General features: G+C 35.6%; 1 protein-coding gene across 7 annotated transcripts in view; it reads right to left on the bottom strand.

Moving 5' to 3' along the window:
• LOC150095252 (uncharacterized) overlaps positions 1 to 23,149 on the bottom strand; it is a 542,725-nt gene that overhangs the window by 297,514 nt on the left and 222,062 nt on the right. For all 7 annotated transcript variants that reach the window (XM_090410531.1, XM_090410526.1, XM_090410528.1 and 4 more), the window contains one exon: positions 381 to 457. In XM_090410531.1, the coding sequence (XP_090266657.1) occupies positions 381 to 457 (77 nt within the window). The remainder of the gene's footprint in view (positions 1 to 380; positions 458 to 23,149) is intronic.

Genomic DNA, 23,149 nt, shown 5'->3' with positions numbered 1-23,149 from the left:
CTGGCTTTAACTCACTACAGTAATCTGATCGTACACAGGGATTTGGTTTATGTCTTAACTTGTCTAATCCTGCATGGTAAACTTGTCTAATCCTGTACTGCACTGTCATGCTAATGAGTGTGCACAGTTTGAATGACAATTTATATCTATTCATGTATTCTTTGAACAGATCTTATAACATGAATGAACAATATTATATTTTCAAGTAACAATCTAATTACTGCTCTTGATAAGCAATGATTAATGAAGACACAGATGCAATGGACAAACAAACTTATTCACAGTTTAATGAAATCAAATCAGGTTGTCCTGCATACACAATATATACAATTTATTCAAGAACATATATGTATTTTTATATAAACTATATGTATTTTTACCTTGCCTGTATGGAATGTGGAACTTCTGGTTGGAGCGCAATAGGTACAGTGGGCTGATCACTTTGTTTTGCAAATTTCTATATAAATGGGGAAAAAATAGAAATATATTTTCTGTATTTTCAGATGATTTTATTACATATATAAAAAAATAAATGAATAAAATAAAATAAAAAGATTTTTTTTTTCAAAAAAATTCTTATTATTCATCATTTGAACCATTTCCAAACATGACCAAATATGATATAAGATCTAAAATGACCAAAATTACAAATATAGGCAGAAACAAACTCGACTGTATTTTGAATGGAGAACCTAAAGAACAAGAAAACATTTCTACTATTTAGGTAGAATTCAATATGGAATAAGCTGGCATTGAGGGAAGTCAAAGGGATAAATTTATATGGAAGACGAGAGAAATAAAAACGAGGATATTTGGAAAGAACTTGACATTGTCAGCATCCAGGAATGCATTAGCAGAGCTAATCTCAGGTGGTATGGTCACTTAAACAGAATGGACGAGGAAAGATTAGCCAAACAAGTGTTCTCTGCCAGGTTAGCAAAAAAAAAGACCCAGAGGAAGACAAGATATCAGTGGATTGATACAGTAAATAGTGCCTTAGAAGATAGATATAAATATAAGATCTGACAATGTTGTAGCTTTGACAAATAACAGATTGATTTGGCAGAAAATTATAGGTAGGAGGTTAGTAATGATGCAAATTTTTCATGTAGTACTATCATATCCTGTACACCCCTTGAGGGTAAATGTCAGGAATTTGATGATGATGAAGAGAGAAATTAGTAAAACACTAGCAGTATACAAAACAGTGTCCAAGCCAGTTTTAGTGTATGCATCTGGGAGCTGAGCTAGAAATATAACACTTGATCAAACACTGAGGACCACAGATATGAGAGTTCTGAGAAAAATTAGGGAGGATGAATAGATAGCAGAATCTTATTAAAAATTAAAAATGAAGATATCAGGAATAAACTTGACACTGTTAGCATTTAGGACTCTCAGGAGGTATGGGTCACAAACAGAATGGGAGAGGAAAGATTAGCAAAGTTGATGTTTTGTGACAAGATGGCAGGAAGAAGACTTAGAGGAAGACCAAGATGTAGATGGATTGATACAGTTAGATGTGCCTTAAAAGAGTAAAATATAAGATCTAATAATATTGGAGTCCTCATAGATAACAGGCTAATTTGGAGGAAAAGAGTTGATAGGAAGATAGTAAAAATATAAACTTTTCATATAGTACTGTCATAATATCCTGTACACTTCATGAGAGTACATAGCAGAAATTTGATGATAAGATCCTAATTCCTGCAATAATAATTATTATTATGTGACACTTCCAGGGAGTCCAAAGACTCATCGAGGTAGCGCACCTACTCTACAGCTCTATCTCCACCACTCAATCCACCAATGAACTGCAACTACACCAATACCATCTACCGTCCACCACTACTATTTTCACAATTACAAACATCCATGCCCATGGTGGGATTCGAAAATGCAGCCTTTTGGCTGGACAGTGGATACGCTAACCACGCGGCCAGCCAGGCTGGCAATAATGTGCTATTACAAGTAATAAAACCATTTAGGTCTTTGTTTAAGTATATGGTAAACAAAGTGAACAAATTATACATTCACTGTCACTGTACTAAACTTGGACCCCAGAAATAGTTTTTTTTATAGTAGGCAGTTTACTATAGTGAATTTCACTTAACAGCAGTATTTTATAGGATTCTGGTTAGGACTTTTCAGCAGCTTGTTATAGTCAATTTTTACTAAAGTGAAGAAAGTCAATTATATGTACTACAACACAATTCTACTATGTCATAGTAAAAATATCTATTTATTAATTATAAATTTGGAAAATTTCTTGATAACCACTGAACTGCTCTACTCCATTTATGTAGTTTCATCATTTTCCTGAAACCAGAGAAATGTTCACTTATTTACTGTTTGTACAAGTCTAACTACGGGACACTGTTTTTCAGTAATAGAATATTTCTAGTTAAAAATAATATGAATTGACTTACGTAAATATTTTACTGGTATAAAATTTTCAATCTGGTATCAATGTATCTTCACCATGACCTTCAAATTAAACAACCAGAACAGAAACTATATTTAATAATGAAAACACATGAGCTGCATGTACATGATGTAGAGTGTCGTGGTCTAAATATATCAAGGTTCTAGTAAAAATATACTATGACACCATGATATCTAATCATCTATGCGGTTAGCCTAGTAGCTTTGTGCTTTGCAACCATATGCCTGGGGAAGGAGCGTCCTAGGTTTGATTCCCATCGATGACGTGAGGAGCTTAAGGATCTTCCTCAGTCATAGCCAAGTTAGCTAGTCTTGGGCATGGACAGCAGGGTTTTTTCTGCCAATTTATCTGGGGTTTTTCATCCCACAAGCAGGCAAACCAGCTCCGTGAACGCATATGGATTACAGTCATGAATACTTAGAGGCATAGGGCTAACCATCTTATCTTCATATTTTTGGAAATTATGAAATCCAAGCATGCTTAGAAGGTTGTGGGTGTTTAAAGGCCTGTTAAAGTCACTGGATAAGTAAAAATAACTTTAACAGGAGAATATAAAAAAGACAACATAATTAATTCTGGAAGAATTCATCACGAACTATTTCTCATAAGAGGGATCATTTAAGTCCATCACTTCTATATAGAGTTAGTTGATGTAGCAAGGTTTCACAAGTTTCTTTGTATAAACATTCTAAGAGATTATTACTTTTATGAAGAACCTTAATTTTCTTCCAAAGGATACGATGTCTGGTGATGGAGGATACATTTTATCCTTTAGAAAAAAAAGAAATAATAAAGCTCTCCATAAAAGTGATAGTCAGTAATTCAGTCAGTAAATATTTATTTACTGACTGAATCTAAATATATAGTAGTGACAGACTTAAATTATCCCTCTTATACGAAATAGTTCTTCCAGAATTAATTCATCATCATCATGCGTATCAAGGATTTAGGCCTAGCATGGCCTGTTCCGGCCCTAGAAGTCATTATTGAATCGTTTAAGAGGACGTCCTGGTTTTCTTTTTCCTAATGGCTGGTACTTTAAGGCTTGTTTTGGTAATCTTTCTGTTTTCATTCTTTGAATGTGCTCCATCCATTTATGTTTATATTTTTTAATTTTTTCTATTACTGATTCTTGGTTTAATTCTTTCATAATTTTTTCGTTTCTTTTGTGATCAAATAGAGTATACTTTGCAGTTTTTCTCATAAACTTCATTTCAGCTGTTATTAATCTTTGTTTGTCTTTTTGTTTTATTGTCCCAATTTCGCTTCCATACATTAAGACTGGTAGGGCTAATGTATTGTATTTGAAATTTGAGAATGGCAACCAGAAAATGTAATAGTCAGAAGAATATTAATAGAAGATTCTAAAAAGGAATCATAGCACTGTGAATCTTTAAACTGAAAGAGTTGAGACTATCAACAAGTGTTTCGTAAATAAAAGAAGATACTGGAGTTGACATTCTAATTCAATGTTTTCGAGGAAACGCTCAATGAAAAGGTTTGTCTTCTGTCTTAAAGACACCAGATCTATTTGTTATTCTATTGAAAAAAAAAATGATGGAATTAGTAAAATCTGAAACTGTAATGTGGCTTAACATGAAGAGTTCTACTTAGATATGTTGTTTATGAAATAGAAGAAACTGTTTTTTTTCCTGGTAAAGAATTGGTAATTTGTTCGTCAAATTGAACTGTGAGAGATAAGAATTCTCGTAGACAGGCTTATACATTGGTTATGCATTATTAAAACACTTAAGGAATTGAACAACATAGTTAAGGATATAAATTAAATTAAACTTTAATAAATATTTTCCAATATTTCGGCAACGTCACGTTGCCATCTTCTAAAGGAACTTACAAAATAAGTTACGTGCACGTAGGCACTACAACACAGAAACTGGGAATGAAGAGATGAAGCTATTGTTCTCCTAACAGTCCTGATGGTGCCCTCTAGCGGGCTAAGTAGGTGTTCTTGGCCATTGGGCTGAAGGTCTGCTGATGTAGGCCTCCCAAATTTGGGGCAGTCGCATACAACCAAATTTGTTGAGGTTTGGAGAATTTCTTAGGGCTGAGGCTGATTCCATAAAGAGTCTTTCAAATTTGTATTTGCTACAGTGTATCACTGTAGCTTTCTTCCACCGTATTCTGTGGCGTGTATCCAGAGCATGGTCCGTAAGTCCAGAATGACTGTATTTGTGAAAACGGATGTTGTCCTTGTGTTCCGAAATTCTGATATTTGCTGTCCTGCCTGTTTGGCCAAAGTAAGACAGTTTACAACTGCAAGGGACCTGGTAAACACCAGGTAGGTCTAGGGGAAGTGGTTGGTCTTTAGTGGAGCGGATAAGGGATGCCAATTTTCTGTAAGGTTTGTAATAGGAGGTCAGGTCATGTTTTTTTAAGATTTTGGTAATCTTTTCTGAGGTGCCTCGGATGTAGGGAATGGTGATGGATTTAGAGTAATCCTTGTTGTGGAGGGGGGAGGGGATCTGTGGTTTGTAGGTTCTAATATTTTTTGGATTTTTTTTTTTGGGGGGGGGGGGGGTAGCCATTGGCTGAGAAAGTGTTGAGGATGTGATTTAGTTCAGTGTTTAGGGCCAAGTCGTTTGAACAGATTAGTTTAGCCCTGTTGTATAGTGTTTTCACTACTCCATATTGTTGTGAGGGGGGATGGTGGGATTGTTGGTGAATGTATCTACCTGTATGGGTGGGTTTTCTAGAGTAATCCTTGTTGTGGAGGGGGGGAGGGGATCTGTGGTTTGTAGGTTCTAATATTTTTTGGATTTTTTTTTGGGGGGGGGGGGGGGGGGGGGTAGCCATTGGCTGAGAAAGTGTTGAGGATGTGATTTAGTTCAGTGTTTAGGGCCAAGTCGTTTGAACAGATTAGTTTAGCCCTGTTGTATAGTGTTTTCACTACTCCATATTGTTGTGAGGGGGGATGGTGGGATTGTTGGTGAATGTATCTGCCTGTATGGGTGGGTTTTCTGTAAACTGAGAAAACCAAGGATCCATTAGGCTGGTGGGTGACTAGTGTGTCTAGGAAAGGGAGGCTGTTGTTTTCCTCTTTTTCCAGAGTGAATTTGATCCTGGGGTGTTGGTTGTTTAAGTGTGTTAAGAAGGAGAGAAGTGTTTCAAAGCCATGTGGCCAAATAGCGAACACATCATCAACGTAGGGAAGCCATACGGTTGGTTTTTGTGGGGCAGAGGCTAAGGCTTTTTCTTCCAAGGTCTCCATAAAGAAATTGGCCAAGGGTGGGGAGAGTGGTGAACCCATGGCTGTCCCCTCTATTTGTTTGTAGAATTTTCCCTGCCAAACGAAATAGCCTGAGTTCATTGTGAACTGAAATAAGGCTAAGATATCGGGAGAAAATTTAGCTTGGATTAGCTCTAAAGTTTCCTTGAGTGGGACATTTGTAAATAAAGAGGAGACATCAAAGATGACCATTATGTCAGTATGTTGGAGTGTAAGGTTTTCTATGCTGGCTTTGAAATGGGCTGAGTTTTTTGTGTGTGATGGTGTGTTATAGTGTGTGAGCTCTTTGGCCAAATGTTTAGCTAATTTGTATGTGGGGGAATCAATGCCATCCACTATGGGACGTAATGGCACATTTTCTTTGTGTATTTTTGGGAGTCCGTAAATACGGGGGGGGGGGGGGTATAGAGTTAAACGCCTTTAATCTGTTGGTAACTTCTACAGGCCAAGAAGTGACTCTCTTAAGGAGCCTGTGAAGTTTTCTAATTTGAGAGTTGGTGGGATTGTAATTGATAGGGAGGTAAGTGGCCCGATCTAATAGAAGAGCATTCAGCTTACCTGTGTAGTCCTTTTGGTTAAGTACTACAGTTGAATTTCCATTATCCGCTTTGGTGATAACTAATTCTTTATTATTCTTCATTTCCTGTAGAGCTTTATATTCCTTGTTTGATATGTTGGAGAGATAAGAATATTTATACTCCAGTGAAACATAAATCGTATGCTAAATAAGGAATTTAAAAAAAAAAAAAAAAAAAAAAAAAGATCCCACGGAAGTTAGAGGTAGTTCATGTTTTCAGGACAGGACCTAACAAGAAAACTGACTCTGATAAACATTTTTTTTGTTGTGTAAACAAAGTGTTTAGTCTGGTGCACATGATTAGGTATATGTTAAACAAACCAGTTATAGTCAGAGAATGCATGACTAATTTTTTTTTTTTGATAAGAAAATCTGTAAAGTGTAGACTTATTTTGAAGGCCTTGGATCCAATTAATTTTGTAATTATTTATATAATTTTATTTAAATATATATATTGTTTTAGTATAATTAAATGTATATAATTTTTATTTGGTCTTGAGTCAGTGATTTTCTGGATTCTAAAAGAAATAGTTAAAAGTCACTGAACCAATCGGAATGATGAACTCTTGTGTAATTACTTAACACTCTGTGTAAAACAAACTCTTTACATAGATAATTGCTAACTAATGTTGTTAATTAATAAAATTAACAATAATGCAGCAGACAGTTTTTTTTAAATAACTGAAAAGCTGATTACAGAGACAGCAAAGGAGTTCAAACTTGGCTCTGCTAAACTTGGTTCTACTGAACTTCTGGTTATTTCCTAAATTAAATTAAAGATGCATCTGCACAGTTAGCCAAGTGGTTACGTGCTCCATAACCATATGCCTGGGTAAGGAGTATCCTGCGTCCAATTCTTGTCACCGACGCAAGGAGCTAAGGATCTTTCTCAGATAGCCAAGTTAGCCAGTCTTGGGCATGGACTGCAGAGTTTTTCTTCCCAGTTTATCTGGGATTTTTCCTCCTGCAAACTGGTCTTAAGAACACAATTGACAATTACACGTGGTTGAGCATGGGGTTAATGATCTCACCTCGTAGTGAGTTATGAAATTCAAAAATGGGAGGCCAAGAAGAAGAAGAAATTAAAGATGCATCTCAAGATCCTGATTTTGAAAATGATATAAAGGTAAAAGCAGAGATGAGAAAATGGTTCCAGAAACAACCTGAAGAATTTTATAACAATGGGTTTAAAACACTTGTCACATGCTGGAAAATATGTATTGAAAGTTAGGGATATTATGTTGAGAAATATATGAAAATATACTTTAAACTTTTGGCATTTTTATTGACATATTTCTCTTTGGTGATGAACTAATGATGGCATTACTTTCATCAAAGAAGAACTCAGAGAGAAAACAGTTCTCTCTCAGACAGTTCTTCTAAGAGAAGAACCGTTTCTCTCAGTATTTATGAAAATCAGGTGTAATTTGATGAATTTATCTAACAAGACATGTAGAGAAGATTTGCATGGAATTTATTATTAACATCTGACCTCGGCATCAGACTCATAGGTACACACTATCACACAGAGCTCATCCAACCATACCTTAAACTGATTCAGTAAGTGTACATTCACAACACTCAGGCAATGCATTACATTCAGCAACCTCACTCCTTTGCTCATACCGCACTTATGCAGTTTCCAGGGATGGCCTCTTATTCTACCCCCTCCCTCCCATTCTATGAAAATATTTTTCCATGTTAATCTGGTAACAACCAGTGACCAACTTATGTCTCAATTATATCCTCCCTCCTCCTCATTAGGCTTTGTAAATTACATTATTTAAATCTGTTTTCATATTCCACATTCCAAAGACTAGTTACCACCTTTGTGAATCTTCTCTGGACTCTTTCGTAACATATTCTTATCACCATGAAAACCAGGTGACCAAAGCTGTACATAACAATTCATATGAGGCATGATAAAGGCCTTCTACAATGGAATCATTACTTCTTCATTTCGACACATCAAGTTCCTCTGCATCATTGCCATTATCTGATGAGACAACTTCACAAATTGTGCAATGTGGTCCCTGAACTTCAAGTCCTTGTTCACCACATTCTCTGATCCCTCATCTCCTCTATCTCTTTCAAAGTTTCCCCACCAAGTGTATACTTTGCACCCCAGATTACCAACATATTACCAACATATCACAGATTATCAACATATTATCCATGTTGATAATCACAGAGAATACTGCTATTATCAACCCATTTCTGTATCCTGGTTCTCACTAATCTCTCCAAACTTATCACCACCTTCATGCAGTGGAAAAATTTTACTGTCTTTTCATTCTTGGGACCTGTGCTTGTAAATCTTATTAAACAGGCCTTCTAGTGCCAACTCTGTGGAAAATTCCCTTAAAACACATGGTGATATGTCATCAAATCCTATTGCCTTATTGTTGTCAAGCTTATTTATTTCCTCATAGACCTCCTGGTTGCCCACAATTAAGCCATCATCTATTTTCTCTACACTTGAGCTTCTTATGATTTCATCCTAATGAGAATGAAAGATCCTTATAAATTATTCACTGAATACCTCAGCTATGTCCTCTACAGCGGTTACTATTCCACCATCTTCATCCATTAATATCATCTTGCCATCTCACTCTTCCTTCTACTTGCCACATATCTGAAAAATTCTATGGTTTTTCTGGGTCTGATTTGCTAATTTCTGATCATACTATAGGTTTTGCTGTTCTTGCCAAATGAGTCACGTTCCTGGACTGTTCTTTACACTCTTCATGCAACTGATTGCTATTATTCATCCTGTGCTGCCTCCACAGAACCCTCTTATTCCAAATTTCATGCTCAATACCTTCATTTATCCATCTGACACCTACTTTATTCAGTCACCTTTTGACCTGTAGATACATTCGCACATCAGTGTTGTTAAATATCTTCTAGTCAGCTCCCATGCAGCATTTATCTCACTCCTACTTAATACTTCATTCCGCGCTACAGCTCCAAGCAGTCTCCTAATCTTTTCATAATCCTTGTAAGCCTTGTTATTCCACATATATCAATTTCTCACAGAAGTCTTCATATGGCTGGTCACAACCCAGGTAATCACTTCATGGTCACTCTCACCACCTAGAGGGAAGTGTGAAACCTCACTCACAATCATATCCTCTGATAAAATGATCAATCTAAAACTCTCAATCCTCATGTGTTTTCTTTTACATACTGCCTAGAATAGTTCTCTCAAGAACTCAAGTAATGCATTTTCATTATTCCTAAATACTCTTCATCATTGAGTAGGCTTCTGTGAAGATAGGACATTCGAGAAATATTTTATAAGTATTAAAACACAAAGATGTCAAATAGAAACTTTTTATTTTGACTAGTTTCGTAAAATACTTTGTTTTACTTCATCAGGGAATAACATGAATAAACTAAAAAACTAGAAAGCAAGTAATAACAGTTAACATTTCAAATGAAAAATATTTGAACATGTTTAAACAAGGGGAAGCATGCATTCACTATTACACTGGCTGCCGGTTCATGGGTTGCTGTATGCTTCTGATAGATATGAGCACGTCGTGATGGATTAATGAAGACCAGGCTTGATGTAAAATCATTTCTTGTTATTTGTTCCATTGTAGAAGATGCTTCATTTCAGTTGATTCTTTGAACACTCTTGAATAAAAACAGCAATCTATGTTGAGCAGTTTAGTTTGTTGTCATCCTACTTGATATTTTGTTTCTGTTGCATGTGCTGCCAGCTCGAATTTGTACTTTCTTTCATTCTCAATGTCCTTGAAATGTTCCAATCAGTGTAACTCTTCAGATTTGTCTGTCCTATATAGTGTAGGACACAATTACTGTCATAATTAAAATTACCCATAATCACCTATTTTCACTAACCCAAGTTACTTATACATTTCTTTATCATTACCCTCCACATTCACTGGTCTATTATTATTATTACTATTACTATTATTACGGGCAACTCCAGGGAGTCATTGGACTCATCGAGGGAGGCCCCAAATCATATTCATCACAACTATTTGACATTCATACAGTATCTATCATACCTCGCCTTAAACTCATTCACTGTCACAGCATCCACCACAGACTCAGGGAGCGCATTCCACTCATTCACTACTCTAAAAGTAAAGAACCCAGCTCTAACACCTTTACTAACCACACTTTTGCCCAGTTTCCATGGATGCCCCCTAGTCTATAGTAACATCTACTAAATATCTCTTCTTGTCAACCTCCACCTTACACCATACTAACTCAAAACCACCCACTATTTACATCTTGCATCAAAGGTCACTACCCAGATCGGTTTCGACCTTTATTGAGGTCTCATCAGTATGAAACTCTTAGATTTCGATCTTCGAGTTTCTTATTCGACTTTGAAATAACGAGGGATTTATTATCCCCTTAACTTAATTTATGTCGCTGAAAAAAATAGCCTCTTGGCTCTTTATTGTAGTAATAATATATGGGTACACCTTTCTAGCAATTCGTATAGCAAAGCATGTAAGTTCTGTTCACTTAAACCTTGGTATTATCCAGGTCTACCTACTCACTGATGAAACCTCAATAAAGGTCGAAACTGGTCTGGGTAGTGACCTTCGCTCATAATGTAAAACAGTAACACATCTCCTAGGTGCTGCGTTTTACATTGTGGGAAAATATTAAGGACAGTGATCGAAACTTGCTCTATCTTTGCTCCGAGTTGCCCTAGTGTTGTACTACCAGGTGTTGACTTTAGCTTGGACTCGCCGAATGTTCTTCGGCATCAAACTCTTAGATTTCGATCTTAGAGTTTCTTATTCGGCTTTGAAATAACAAGGGATTTATTATCCCCTTAACTTAAGTAACAGACTAATTTTGAGGAAAAATTGTGGATAAGAAGTTAATATAAATTTAATCATGTAGTGCTATCATAGTAACCTAAACACCCCTTGAAGGTACATATCAGGAAATTGATGATGATATTGGTTCTTTTTGGAAACTAAAATAACAAAAAAGAAATGTATCTCAGACAAACGTAAAAATTTTTTAAGAAAATTTGGAGAAAAGAACAAAGCTAATCATAATGGTAACTATCTTCTGGATTTCTATTTAGGACATGGACTAATTAAGAATACCATGTTCCAACATAAAGATGGGTACAAATTCAACATATGGAGAGAACATATCAGAATTACACACAAGTTTTATTATTTTATTTCTTATAGTGATATCTTCAGATAAGTTCAAGATAGAAGAGTGTACAGAGAATCTAAATAGGAGTGATCATCATTTAGTTTAGAGCAGGATAAAAATGAGAATATCACACTGAAAAGAAAACATGCATGAAAGTTAAAAATAATAAAGGTTGAAGAGATTTCCGAATTTAATTGTACCGATATATGTACATATTATTGAAGAAAATATGAAATCAAAAATTAGTCCAAACACTGAACTGACAGTATTCAAATCACTGGATCTGAGATCTGGGACAAAAATAAAACTGCTGATCAAACACAAGACACAACAGAAATGAGAGTTCTGAGAAAAATTAGGGATGCACAGCATCAATTGCAGAACATATTAAAAACAAAGACATAAAAGAACTTGACAACTGTAGAATTCAATGATGTTTTGGAAGAGCTAATCTAAAGTGGAATGAGAGGTAGGAAAGGGTAATGTGCAGGAAAAATACTTAGAGAACGATTAGGATCTAAGTGAACTGATGCAGTTAATTATGCCTTAGAAAACAAATGCAAGATCGTGACAATACTGGCGATCTGACAAATAAGACATTTGGAAGAAAGTTGCTAATAGGGAAGTTAGTAATAATGTATACTTAAATATGCAATAAACTTTATGTAGTAAAACTGATGATAGGAAGCCTGTAATGAAGAATAAACTTAATTTTCACAGTATACTGGGAATCCCTTGAGGATATACATGAGGAAATGATGCTTACTGTGGCATAATTAAAAATACATGTTTGACAATTATCTAATTCAGCACTGCTGAATATCTATGCTATGTTTGTGCATAAATATGCATATAAAAATTTAAAATCAAAATTTTTAAAAAAATGCAAGATATACAATAAGCTATGAGTAAATATTTAAAAAACCTATATTTAGGTAGTAAATCTAGTGTCATATTTGCCGGCCTGGTTGGCTGAGTGGTTAACATGTCTGCTCTCCAACCAATAGGCTACAGGTTCAAATCTCGCTTTGAGTGTGATTGTTGCTAGTTAGAGATAAATTTCATTACCTGGTATGAGACCACGACTGCTTATTAGAGACCGAAGTGGCTTGAAATAAAAAGTTATGTTTGGTCTCTAGAGCAGGATTTCTGGATATATAAAAAATAAATTAAAAATAGAAAATTGATAAAAATACAACAAAAAAAATCCTTGGTCCACCTATAGTACAAAATGTACTATAGGTTTGCAATAACCTTTCGTGGGTGGGAGCAATAAATATATGTATATATATATATATATATATATACCCTCTGTCCAAAAAGAAACAGAACTTTTTGAAAATAGAAGGAACCAGTGGCGCCACCTGTTGTATCTTTTTGTCATCGAAAGCAGCAACCTTGATTAGTGTTGTGTCAACTGTTTATGACATTTGTTTCATTAGAAGCTGAGTTATCCAAGAGTGACAGCGTGTTTTGACGAAGTGTCGGAAAATGAGTTTCAAACAGAGAGCTGCGATTGACTTTTGTGTTAAATTTGGTAAAACTTTTACCGAAAAACATGAAATGCTTCAAAAAACATATGGTGATGAATGCTTATCCCGTATTCAACTTTACAAGTGATTTTAGCGATTTCAAAGTGGTCATGAGACGCTTGAGGACCACAAAAAGCTGGGCCATCCAAAAACTGGACAGAGCAAAGTTAACATCCAAAAAGTGCATGATTTCATCAAAGAAAACCCAAAATCATCTGTGAGATTGATTGAAGATGAATTGGGGATTCCAAAATCAACTGTGCACAACATTTTAACCGAGAGTTTGGGCCTTCATAAATTGAATTCGCAATTTGTTCCCCACAAGTTGACCGACAACCAAAAAATGTATTAAATTGAACACTGCAAGGACCACATTAAAACTGCCCGTTTCAAGGACTCAAACTTCCTTGAAACGATCGTTACTGGTGATGAAACGTGGTGTTTTGAGTATGAGCCCGAAATAAAGCACCAGAGTGCTAAGTGGAGACCACCAGAAGAGAGGCATCCGAAAAAAAGTCGCTTGGAGAAGTCAAAAGTAAAGATGCTTTACTTTTGTTCCGCCTGGCCAAAGGGTCAATGGTGAGTTTTATCTTGAAGTTTTGAAGCGATTGATAGCAAGAATTCGTCGCGTGCAGCATGAATATCGTGATGCAGGCAGCTGGTCACTTTTGCACGATAATGCACCATCTCATCGTTTGAACATTGTGAGACAGTTTTTGAGCAAAAACCAAGTTAGTGTGTGTTGGATCACTCACCTCATTCACCTGATTTAGCACCCTGTAATTTCTTTCTCTTCCCCCGACTTCATTTGCCAATGAAAAGAAAGCGATACGACACCAATGAAAACATTCAAGCAGCAGTAACCACGACCCTCAACAGTATCCAAAAAATCTATATAAAAAACTCATTTAGCGAATTAATTGACCGTGCCAAACACTGTATCGAAGATGAGGGAGAGTATATTGATTGAAATAAATGATTTGAATAATTATAATTGGCCTGTGCTTTATTTTCTATCAAAAGTTTAGTTTCTTTTTTGGACAGAAGGTGTATATATATGCATTAGAATCCCAAATAAAACACAAACCAAACTAACAGTGGGATGGGTTTGCCTTCCATTCTATTTATCCCTCACAAACATAAAAACAATGCTGAACACATTTGGGAGTAATTCCGTAATAATGAATTTTGAACAACGTGGCCACCATAAATAGACTTAGGTTCCCAGTGGAAGCCAATAATAATACACAGAATTGAGGAATGGTCAATTAGAAAGGCTAACGTTTTATATGAAAATAAATAATATATAAAAATAAAAAAATAAATAATAAGATGAGACACTGATAGCATTCTGAGATGTGTGAAAATTTCAAGTTTCATTTGGCCAAGGCTCCAGATTTTTGACAATCTGGAGCTGTCAAAAATAAATATAGCTATCAACACGATGTGACATACTGTGTGATATTTTAAATCATGAACTAGGCAGTCCTCCTCAACATCTCTGAAACTGCGATGGATAAGGAATTCAAAAAAGTTAAAATCTGGTTCCAGAAGAAATTTGAAATCCTCCACCACTGCAGCATAACAGAAAGACTGCAATTACATCAGGATAGCATCATCGTAAACTTTCAGCAGCTCTAATGGAAGAAGCTGTCAATGCATTAAGGTTCATAACTGTGCCATTATGTCTAGACAAGTTCCAAAAATAGAAATAATGGCACCCATTGAACAAGAAATATATGACTTGTTTCCAGTTATAGCCAATAGTATTTGTTTAGATGTAGCTAACATCCTGGCCAAATCCAAACTTTCCAAAAGTAATATTCCACAAAATGAAATCATAACTTTAAATGAGCTATACATTAACAAGAATACTGCTATAACTAAAGCAGACAAGAGTAACACTACTGTGGTAATAAGTCAAACAGAATTAATAAAATGCATCTTCTTCTAGATCATTCTACTCACAAAATCACAGATCATGATGCTATTGATACACTTTATTCTTTTGTATCAATAGCATCATGATCATAAAGTTTGTAAATTACAGAAAAAAATCACTTCTTGGCCCAAAGAATTTTTTTTTTATGACGACCACATATGAAAGGTCACAGGTCCTATAACACAACGGTGAAACGTGTGGGTAAGGAGTTAGGGAGAAAGGAGTAATCTATTGGTATGTTTATTAAAGAGTTGGAGGTTGTACTCTGCGGGAAAAACTACAGGGGAGATTGTTTCAAAGAACAGACGTGGATGGAATGAAGGAAAATTAGAAATTTGTACAGTGTGTTTGGAATTGGACAGTGTATGGATGTTGGAGAGTGGCTGCTCCAGTTCTTACATGGTTAGAAGAAGGTGGAGCAATTGTACTGGCCAATTCAGAGGAGCAATGCCCACGAAACTACTTATAGAAAAGGCACAATGCAGAAACAGAGTGCCTATGGGGAAAGTCCCTGAAGGGAATCTGAGGATGGGTCATCTATAAAGTGGATTGGCCTCTTCTGTATATCATCAAGGATTCTTAGAAGTTTTTAGGTACACCACCACAAATGTGAGAACAATATTATGATTGGTCAGATCTGAGACTTATTAAGTGTGTTAAGAATTGAGGGAAAAGAAATAATGTTTTGAACAGAAAAAAAATGCACTGGCTTTTTTTTGTTTTTTTTAAGAGGCTGTGTATGTAATACGTTTGTGCCAGAATAAACTGTATGTGACAGTCAGCCCAATTGGAATTCTTAACAAAATTTTTCATATAAAGCCACCCATAACATATGCAGCACCAAAAATTCACAAACTGTACTGTACATCCATATGCCCAATTGTTGATAGTATAAACAGTATGTACAATGTTACCAAACATTTGACAAAATTACTAGACCTGTCCATGGATATTTTTTCCTCCCTTGTAAGAAAAGTATAAAAAACTATGTTCTAAAATGTTTAGACATAATGATAAGCTTTAATATTACTTCATTGTTTACTAATGTATACTATTAATGAAGACTCTTGATTAGATAAAGTATCATTTCCCCTACACAACACACACACGACATGTATTCGAATTTAGAATACATTCCATTTATTTCACATGTAAAGGAAAAACATACAACAGATGGGACAGCCATGGGTTCATCCCCCTTGGATAATTTATACATAGAACACTTAGAAAACCAAGGACTCAACACATCCATGCTTAAACCAGTGGTTTGGCTGCATTATGTAACTGTTGTGCTTGCTTATTGGGCCACATGATCCACACACGAGATTCATTTTAGTGCATTTAAATAGTCAGCATCCTAAAATTCACTTCACAATGGAAAAGGAATCAAATAACTTCATTTCCTAGATACACTAGCCACATGCCTTCCAGATGGCTTATCATCTTTTTCTGTTTATAAAAATCTACATATACTGGAAGATATTTGTACAAACAATAACCATCCAGTGCAACAGTATGGTGTACTAAAAATACCTATACACAGAGCCAGGGCTATCTGTTCCGATGATACTGCAATTATCACTTACCTACATTTGCCATCCTTTAGCCAATGGCTATAATCCCCAGAAATTATTACATATCCCCATGCTCAACTTCCCTCCCTAATACAAAGACTAACAAAACTTACTGTTTCATATATTCAGGGAATATCTGAAATGATATCCAGAGTGCTTAATAAATACCAGCTCCATACATTTAAATCATATATCAAACTAGTGATCCTCATCCATTTACCTAAGGGAAAACTCTCCTTTATCACATCCTGGAGTATATGAAGCACCCTGTACTTATGAACTTGCTTACACTATGGACAGACAGGAAGATCTGTTGACATTTGCCTCAGAGAACATAAGAAATACATTTGGCACCACAGTTATGGCAAATCAGGACTAGCAGGACTGTGCCTTCACACAGGATTTTATGGAAGGAAACAAAAGATAATTACAAAGTCTTTCTGACTTTGTAATGACAGAAGTCATCACAAAGTCAGAAAGACTTTTTTTGGAATCAGCAGCTTTAATCCTCAAACCTAACCATGGCTTTATCAATTTCCCAAAAATCTGTGAGTCAGTCATTTTATGATCACGATTAGGATTTCATGTTGTCTGTTACTATTTCAAACTGTTCCCACCATTAAATAACTGTTGTTTGCATGCTGTAATAAACTGCAAACTGTTTGTGATCTGAAGTAGAAAAGCTGCGAAAGAAATATATTATTTACTTTCTCATTATTATCTTGTGTTGTGAATTAAACCATAATAAAAAAAAAAAAAAATTCGGGGTGCTTAAGGGTCAAAGCTGTATAACTGAGAGGAGACCTCCACATAGCCTTTAAAGGAATGCGGAGAACCGACCAGGGCTTCTGACCTAATGTCCAATCCTCACCTTCTCGTGGTGCACCCTGTTGGGTATCTACTTGGATGCTGAACGAACGAGGATGGGCTGGAAATTTCGGATTTAGCTGACCAAATTATATTCTTATTGGTTAAAAACCAAAATAAAAAATGATGGTACGACATGACAAAATTTCATGCCGGCTGAGGCGTCGCCCGGTTAAACAAGGCCCCCCGTTGTTTTCTCCAGGGAACCAGGGCGAACGGCAAAAAGTCAGCTACTGGAACAAATCTGAAAACAAACCTCAACTCAACATCACCAGAGTTAAAGATCAGTACTGTACTATCAACATAAGAAGCCTGAATGGCAAAGAAATGGAGCTAGCTGAGGAATTAGGTAAGTACCAGATCGATATAATAGGGGTGACTGAAACAAAAAAGACAAAAACTGGTGAGATCTTTCTGAGCAATAAATACAAAATGTTATATTCAGGCAATGACAATCAAGGAAAAGAAGGAGTAGCCATAGTATTCAACACAAAATACGAGGCTAATCTTCTTGAATGGCAGGCAGTCTCAAGTAGAGTGATGTGGGAAAATATCAGAATGAGGAACAGGACAATGAGACTTATTTGTGCCTAAGTTCCCACAGAAAGTTCTACTAAGGTAGAAGTGGAGGAATTTTTTGAGGTTTTAGAAAAAGCAACTGACACAATGAAAAAGGAAAAGTTGGTACTTGTTGGGGGATCTAAATAGCAGAGTAGAAAATCATTGACAGACATACAAAAATATTTTGGGAAAATTTGGAGAAAAGAGCAAAGCTAATAATAATGGCAAATATCTGTTGGATTTCTCCTCAGGACATGTACTGGTTATTACTAACATCATGTTCCAACATAAAAATGTGCACAAATTCACATGGAGAGAAGAGGCAAGGAATAAGAAAAGTCTCATTGACTATGTTATTGTTGATAGTGATGTTTTCTCCCTGGTGCAGGACACTAGAGTGTACAGATGATTTGAAATTAGAAGTGATCACTATTTAGTCTTGAGCAGGATAACATTGAAGTTCATATTGAAAAGAATAACATGTAAGAAAGTTGTAAAGAGAATAAAAGTTGAGCAGCTCTCAGATGTGAACTGTAGACTAAAATACGCAAAGATTATTGAAGAAAAAATGAAAGAGTTTGAGAACAGGAATCAAACCTTGGAAATTCAGTGGCAAACTCTGAAGAAAACATTGATTGATTCTGCCAGAGAGGCATGTGGTGAGGTTGTCTGCAAGGATAAAAAAATCGGAACTCCCTAGTGGACACAGGAAGTTAAAAAGCCAGTGAAGGAAAAGAAGAAAGCATATCAAAAGTTGTTGTCAAATAAGTCTGCTTGTGCTCTTAGAGAATGCAGAGACAAATGCAAGAATGCTAAACACTATGTAAAACTAGCTAAACAAAAGTCAAGGGAGGACTTTGGCAAGAATATAGAAAATAAATATCAAGAAGGTGGCAAAATATTCTGGAGATTGTTGAAGAAGCTTAGGAATGGAGGAAAGAGTGCTGTAAAAGAAGTTAGAGATGATAAAGGTGACATGAAAACGAGAGAAAAAGATATCCTTGAAGTATGGAGTAATTACTTTGAAAAACTGCTAAATGAAACAAGCAGTGATGACAGCACAGTGGTAAAAAAACACTGACCAGGCATGCAGTCAGGAATACATATCCATACTTGAAGTAGAAAAAGCCATCAAAGGCTTGAAATGTGGAAAGGCAGCAGGAGTAGATGATATTCAACCAGAAATGCTGAAGTATGGTGGTATAAGAATCTTACAGTGGCTGCACTGCATAGTTCAGAAAGCCTGGACAGAGGGACGAATTCCCAATGATTGGAGTAGAGCTCTCATAGTACCCATATATAAAAAGGGAAATAAAATGAATGTGAGAATTACAGAGGTATTTCCCTACTGAGTGTTCCTGGCAAGATCTATGCAAGTATACTTGAGAAACGATTGAGAAGAATTGTGGAAGAAAAGCTTGGTGAAGAACAAGCTGGATTCAGGCCAAATAGAGGCTGTCAGGATCAGATCTTCACTTTACGACAAATAGTCGAGAAAGCATGGGAATATAACAGAGATCTGTATTTAAGTTTTGTCGATTTGGAAAAAGCATATGACAAGGTGCCAAGAGAGAAGCTATTCAATACGCTACAGTTATATGGTGTCAATGGGGTATTATATCAAGCAATACTTAGTCTTTATCTGAGTTGTAAGTCAGCAGTTAGAATTGAAGGAAGTACAGGAAGATGGTTTAATGTTAAATCTAGTGTGAGACAAGGATGTACATTATCCCCTCTGTTCTTCATTATCTATATGGATCACATTATGAAGGAAAGTGATTTTAAACATGGTATCAAAATTGGAGATGTTAATATTAGCTCTTTGATTTATGCGGATGATGTTATACTTCTAAATAAATCCACTACAAGTCTGCAAGATTCTCTGACTAAAATGAATAACTGTTGTAATAGATATGGTATGAAGGTCAGCAAGAAAAAGACAAAGACAATGAAAATAGGCAGAATCATTGAAAATGTCAACTGTGTTGTGAATGGAGAACCTGTGGAACAAGTAAAACATTTCAGCTACTTAGGCAAGATTTTTACTGAAGATGGTAAATTAAATATAGAAATAGACAACAGAATCAGCAAAGCTGTATACAAGATAAGTGTTCAAACCAGTTTTAAATTATGGATCTGAGAGCTGGGTCAGAAGTAAAACACTTGACCAAAGACTAGAGACCGCAGATATGAGAGTCCTGAGAAAGATTATAGGGGTGAACAGATGGCATCAATGGCAATATCATATTAAAAATGAGGATATTAGGAAAGAACTTGACATTGTCAACATCCAGGAATGCGTTAGCAAAGCTAATCTCAGGTGGTATGGTCACTTAATCAGAATGGGCGAAGAAAGATTAGCAAAACAAGTGTTCTCCGCCAGGTTGGCAGCAAAACGACTCAGAGGAAGACCAAGATATAGGTGGATTGATATGGTACAAAGTGCCTTAGACGATAGAAATATAAGATCTGATAATGTTGGAGTCTTGATAAGTAACAGACTGATTTGGAGGAAAATTGTAGATAGGAAGTTAGTAATGATGTAAATATTTCATGTAGTACTATCATATCCTGTACACCCCTTGAGGGTACATGGCAGGAATTTGATGATGATGATGATAAAAAAAAAAAATCGACATGAGAAACACAGTATTCTGCTAATAGGCAAACAGTTATGAACATCAGTTTATTGTTAATGATATTTGTACTGTAGAAACATTCATTTTTTGTTGGATTAGTAATAAACTACAATATACTAGAAATAATTATATTGATTTTTATCATCATTAAATTCCTGATATGTACCCTCATTGGGAAAGACAATACAGGATATTATGATAGTACTATACAAAAAGTTTATATCCTTACACTTCCTACAGACAGTTTTTATTGAAATTATTCTGTTATCCTTTAGGACTCCAATACTCCAGATCCTATTTTTTGGTCATCTAAGGCAGTACGCAGTACTTCTTACTCACTTAGATCTCAGTCTTTCTAACAACAAATACCTATTTTGCTAACCTTTCTTCTCCCATTCCATTCCCATTCATGGAATCATACCACTTGAGATTAGCTCTGCTCACACATTCCTCAATGCTCACAATGTCAGGTTCCTTCTGACTATCTTCATTATGATTTTGCCACTGATGCAATCTGTTCATTCACCTAATCTTTCGCAGCACTTTTACAACTGTATGGTCATCAGCTCTCAAATACATAAGTTATAATTGGTTTGAACACTTATGTATACAACCACACTGGTGTCCAAAACCTAAGAATGATCCACATAGATGATGAATAACAGTGGAGATAATATGCACTCTTGTCTCAACTGATTTAACAAATTATTTTCCTGCATTTCTTTCATTTCTAACTGCTAGGCTTAGAACTTAAATACATACTATGTACTGATCGATATAAAACTCATTTATACCAGATAATTGTACCAGTTCAAACAAATTTTCTCTTGGCACTTTGTCATATGCCTTTTCCAGATCTACAAAACTTCCAGATTTTAGTTAAATTCACAAGATCTCTCAACTATTTGTCTTAAAGTGAAAATCTGATCCTGACAAACCTGTTTTGTTCTCCAAGTTTCTCCTCCATAATTTTTCTTAGCCTCTGCTCGATTATGCTTGTGTAAATCTTACCTGAAATACTTAATACAGAAATTCCTCTATAATTTTCATGCTGTGCTTTATTAACTTCCCTTTTATAGATATATATTATAAGAGCTCTACTTCAAGCATCTGGAATTTCACCCTCTGACCAGGTTTTCTGAATTATGCAGTGTAGCCATTGTAAAACGTTTTAATGCCACCATATTTGAGTGTTTCTAGTTTAACATCATCAGTTTCAGCTACCTTTTCATACAGGTTTTTGACAGCTTTTTCTCTCTCATGTATTAATATGTACTGCTGATTGCATTCCTCTGGAATATTTACTACCACTGTTCTATCACTTCTTGTTTCATTTTACATCTTCTTATTCTTCTTTCAAACAACTTTTCTTCTCCAATTCCATTCAATGGAATCATACTACTTGAGATTAGCTCTGCTCACACATTCCTCAATGCTAACAATGTCATCCTAAAATCCACAGCAACTGCCCATTCTCAGATTCCACTTTGTATAATCACTCCAATTCTTGTGCCATAAGCCTCTTTTCTCCACCACTCCCATAACTGTCCTTTTCCATGCGGTCTTCCTCTTTTTCTTCCTTCTAGGGAGTGACCCCTTCATAATTTTCAATGGTTATCATTCTTCTGTCATTCTTTGGATGTGTCAATACCATTTCAAAGCATGTGTCCCTATCCCCTCTGTAATAGGCTGTTCAGCTTTCATCTCTGTTTGAATATATGCATATTTCTTTTTATAATTCTTTTATCTGTCCTATTTGGTCTCTCTCTCTCTCGACCAACTCTTTTCTTCTGACCCCGATGCTATAAGAGTATCCAATAACTAGGGGGATCTTTCTTTTTTGACTTAATTCCTGGATGGATAGATATGACTCTTTAGCCTTGGTTGGTGACATACCTAAGAGAAGGCAACATGAAATGAAACCCAGGTGCAACAGGTTGGGGGATTCTACAACAGGCAAGCTCCCTGTCTGGGTAAAAATAATATTGTTCAAAATCTCATTTAACAATCTTTCAAAATAATTATTCCAGACATTTAGAAAATCTTTATCTTCAGTTTTCACTTCACCTTTATCATCTCCACTTCCTTTTACAGTACTCTTGTCTCCATTTCTACGCTTTTTCAATAGCATCCAGAATATTTTGCCATCTTCTTGATATTGGTCTTCTATAATCTTACTAGTCTACCCGTAATGTTTGTTTAGCTATTTTTACATACAGCTTCCTTTTTTACATTTTCCTCTGCATTCTCTTAGAGAACATGTTGAATTACTAACCAGAAACTTTAAATATGCTTACTTTTTCCCCTTGACTGATTCCTTAACTTCTTGAATCCAATATGGAGTTTTGATTTTTCTAACATTGCAGCCAACCTCTGCAAGGATAGAAAACACTTTCTTTTTTTTTTTTTTGGCTAAATCAGTCTGTTTCCTTTAGCATCTGCCACTGAATTGCAAAGGGATTCTTTTTAAAATTTCCTTTGATTTTTTTAAAACTTCCCTGCACAAATTTCTTTTCAGTATGATATTCAAGTTTATTCTGCTCACAACTAAATGGTGATCACTTCCTATTTCAAATCCCTTTTATAGTCTTATATCCT

This window comes from Typopeltis vanoorti, chromosome 20 (assembly GCF_054136105.1).
Source record: "Typopeltis vanoorti isolate ZY-2024b chromosome 20, IOZ_Tvanoo_1.0, whole genome shotgun sequence".
Classification (NCBI taxonomy): Eukaryota; Metazoa; Arthropoda; class Arachnida; order Uropygi; family Thelyphonidae; genus Typopeltis; species Typopeltis vanoorti.
Note: the sequence above shows the minus strand (reverse complement) of the source record. Positions and strands in the feature narration are given on the sequence as shown.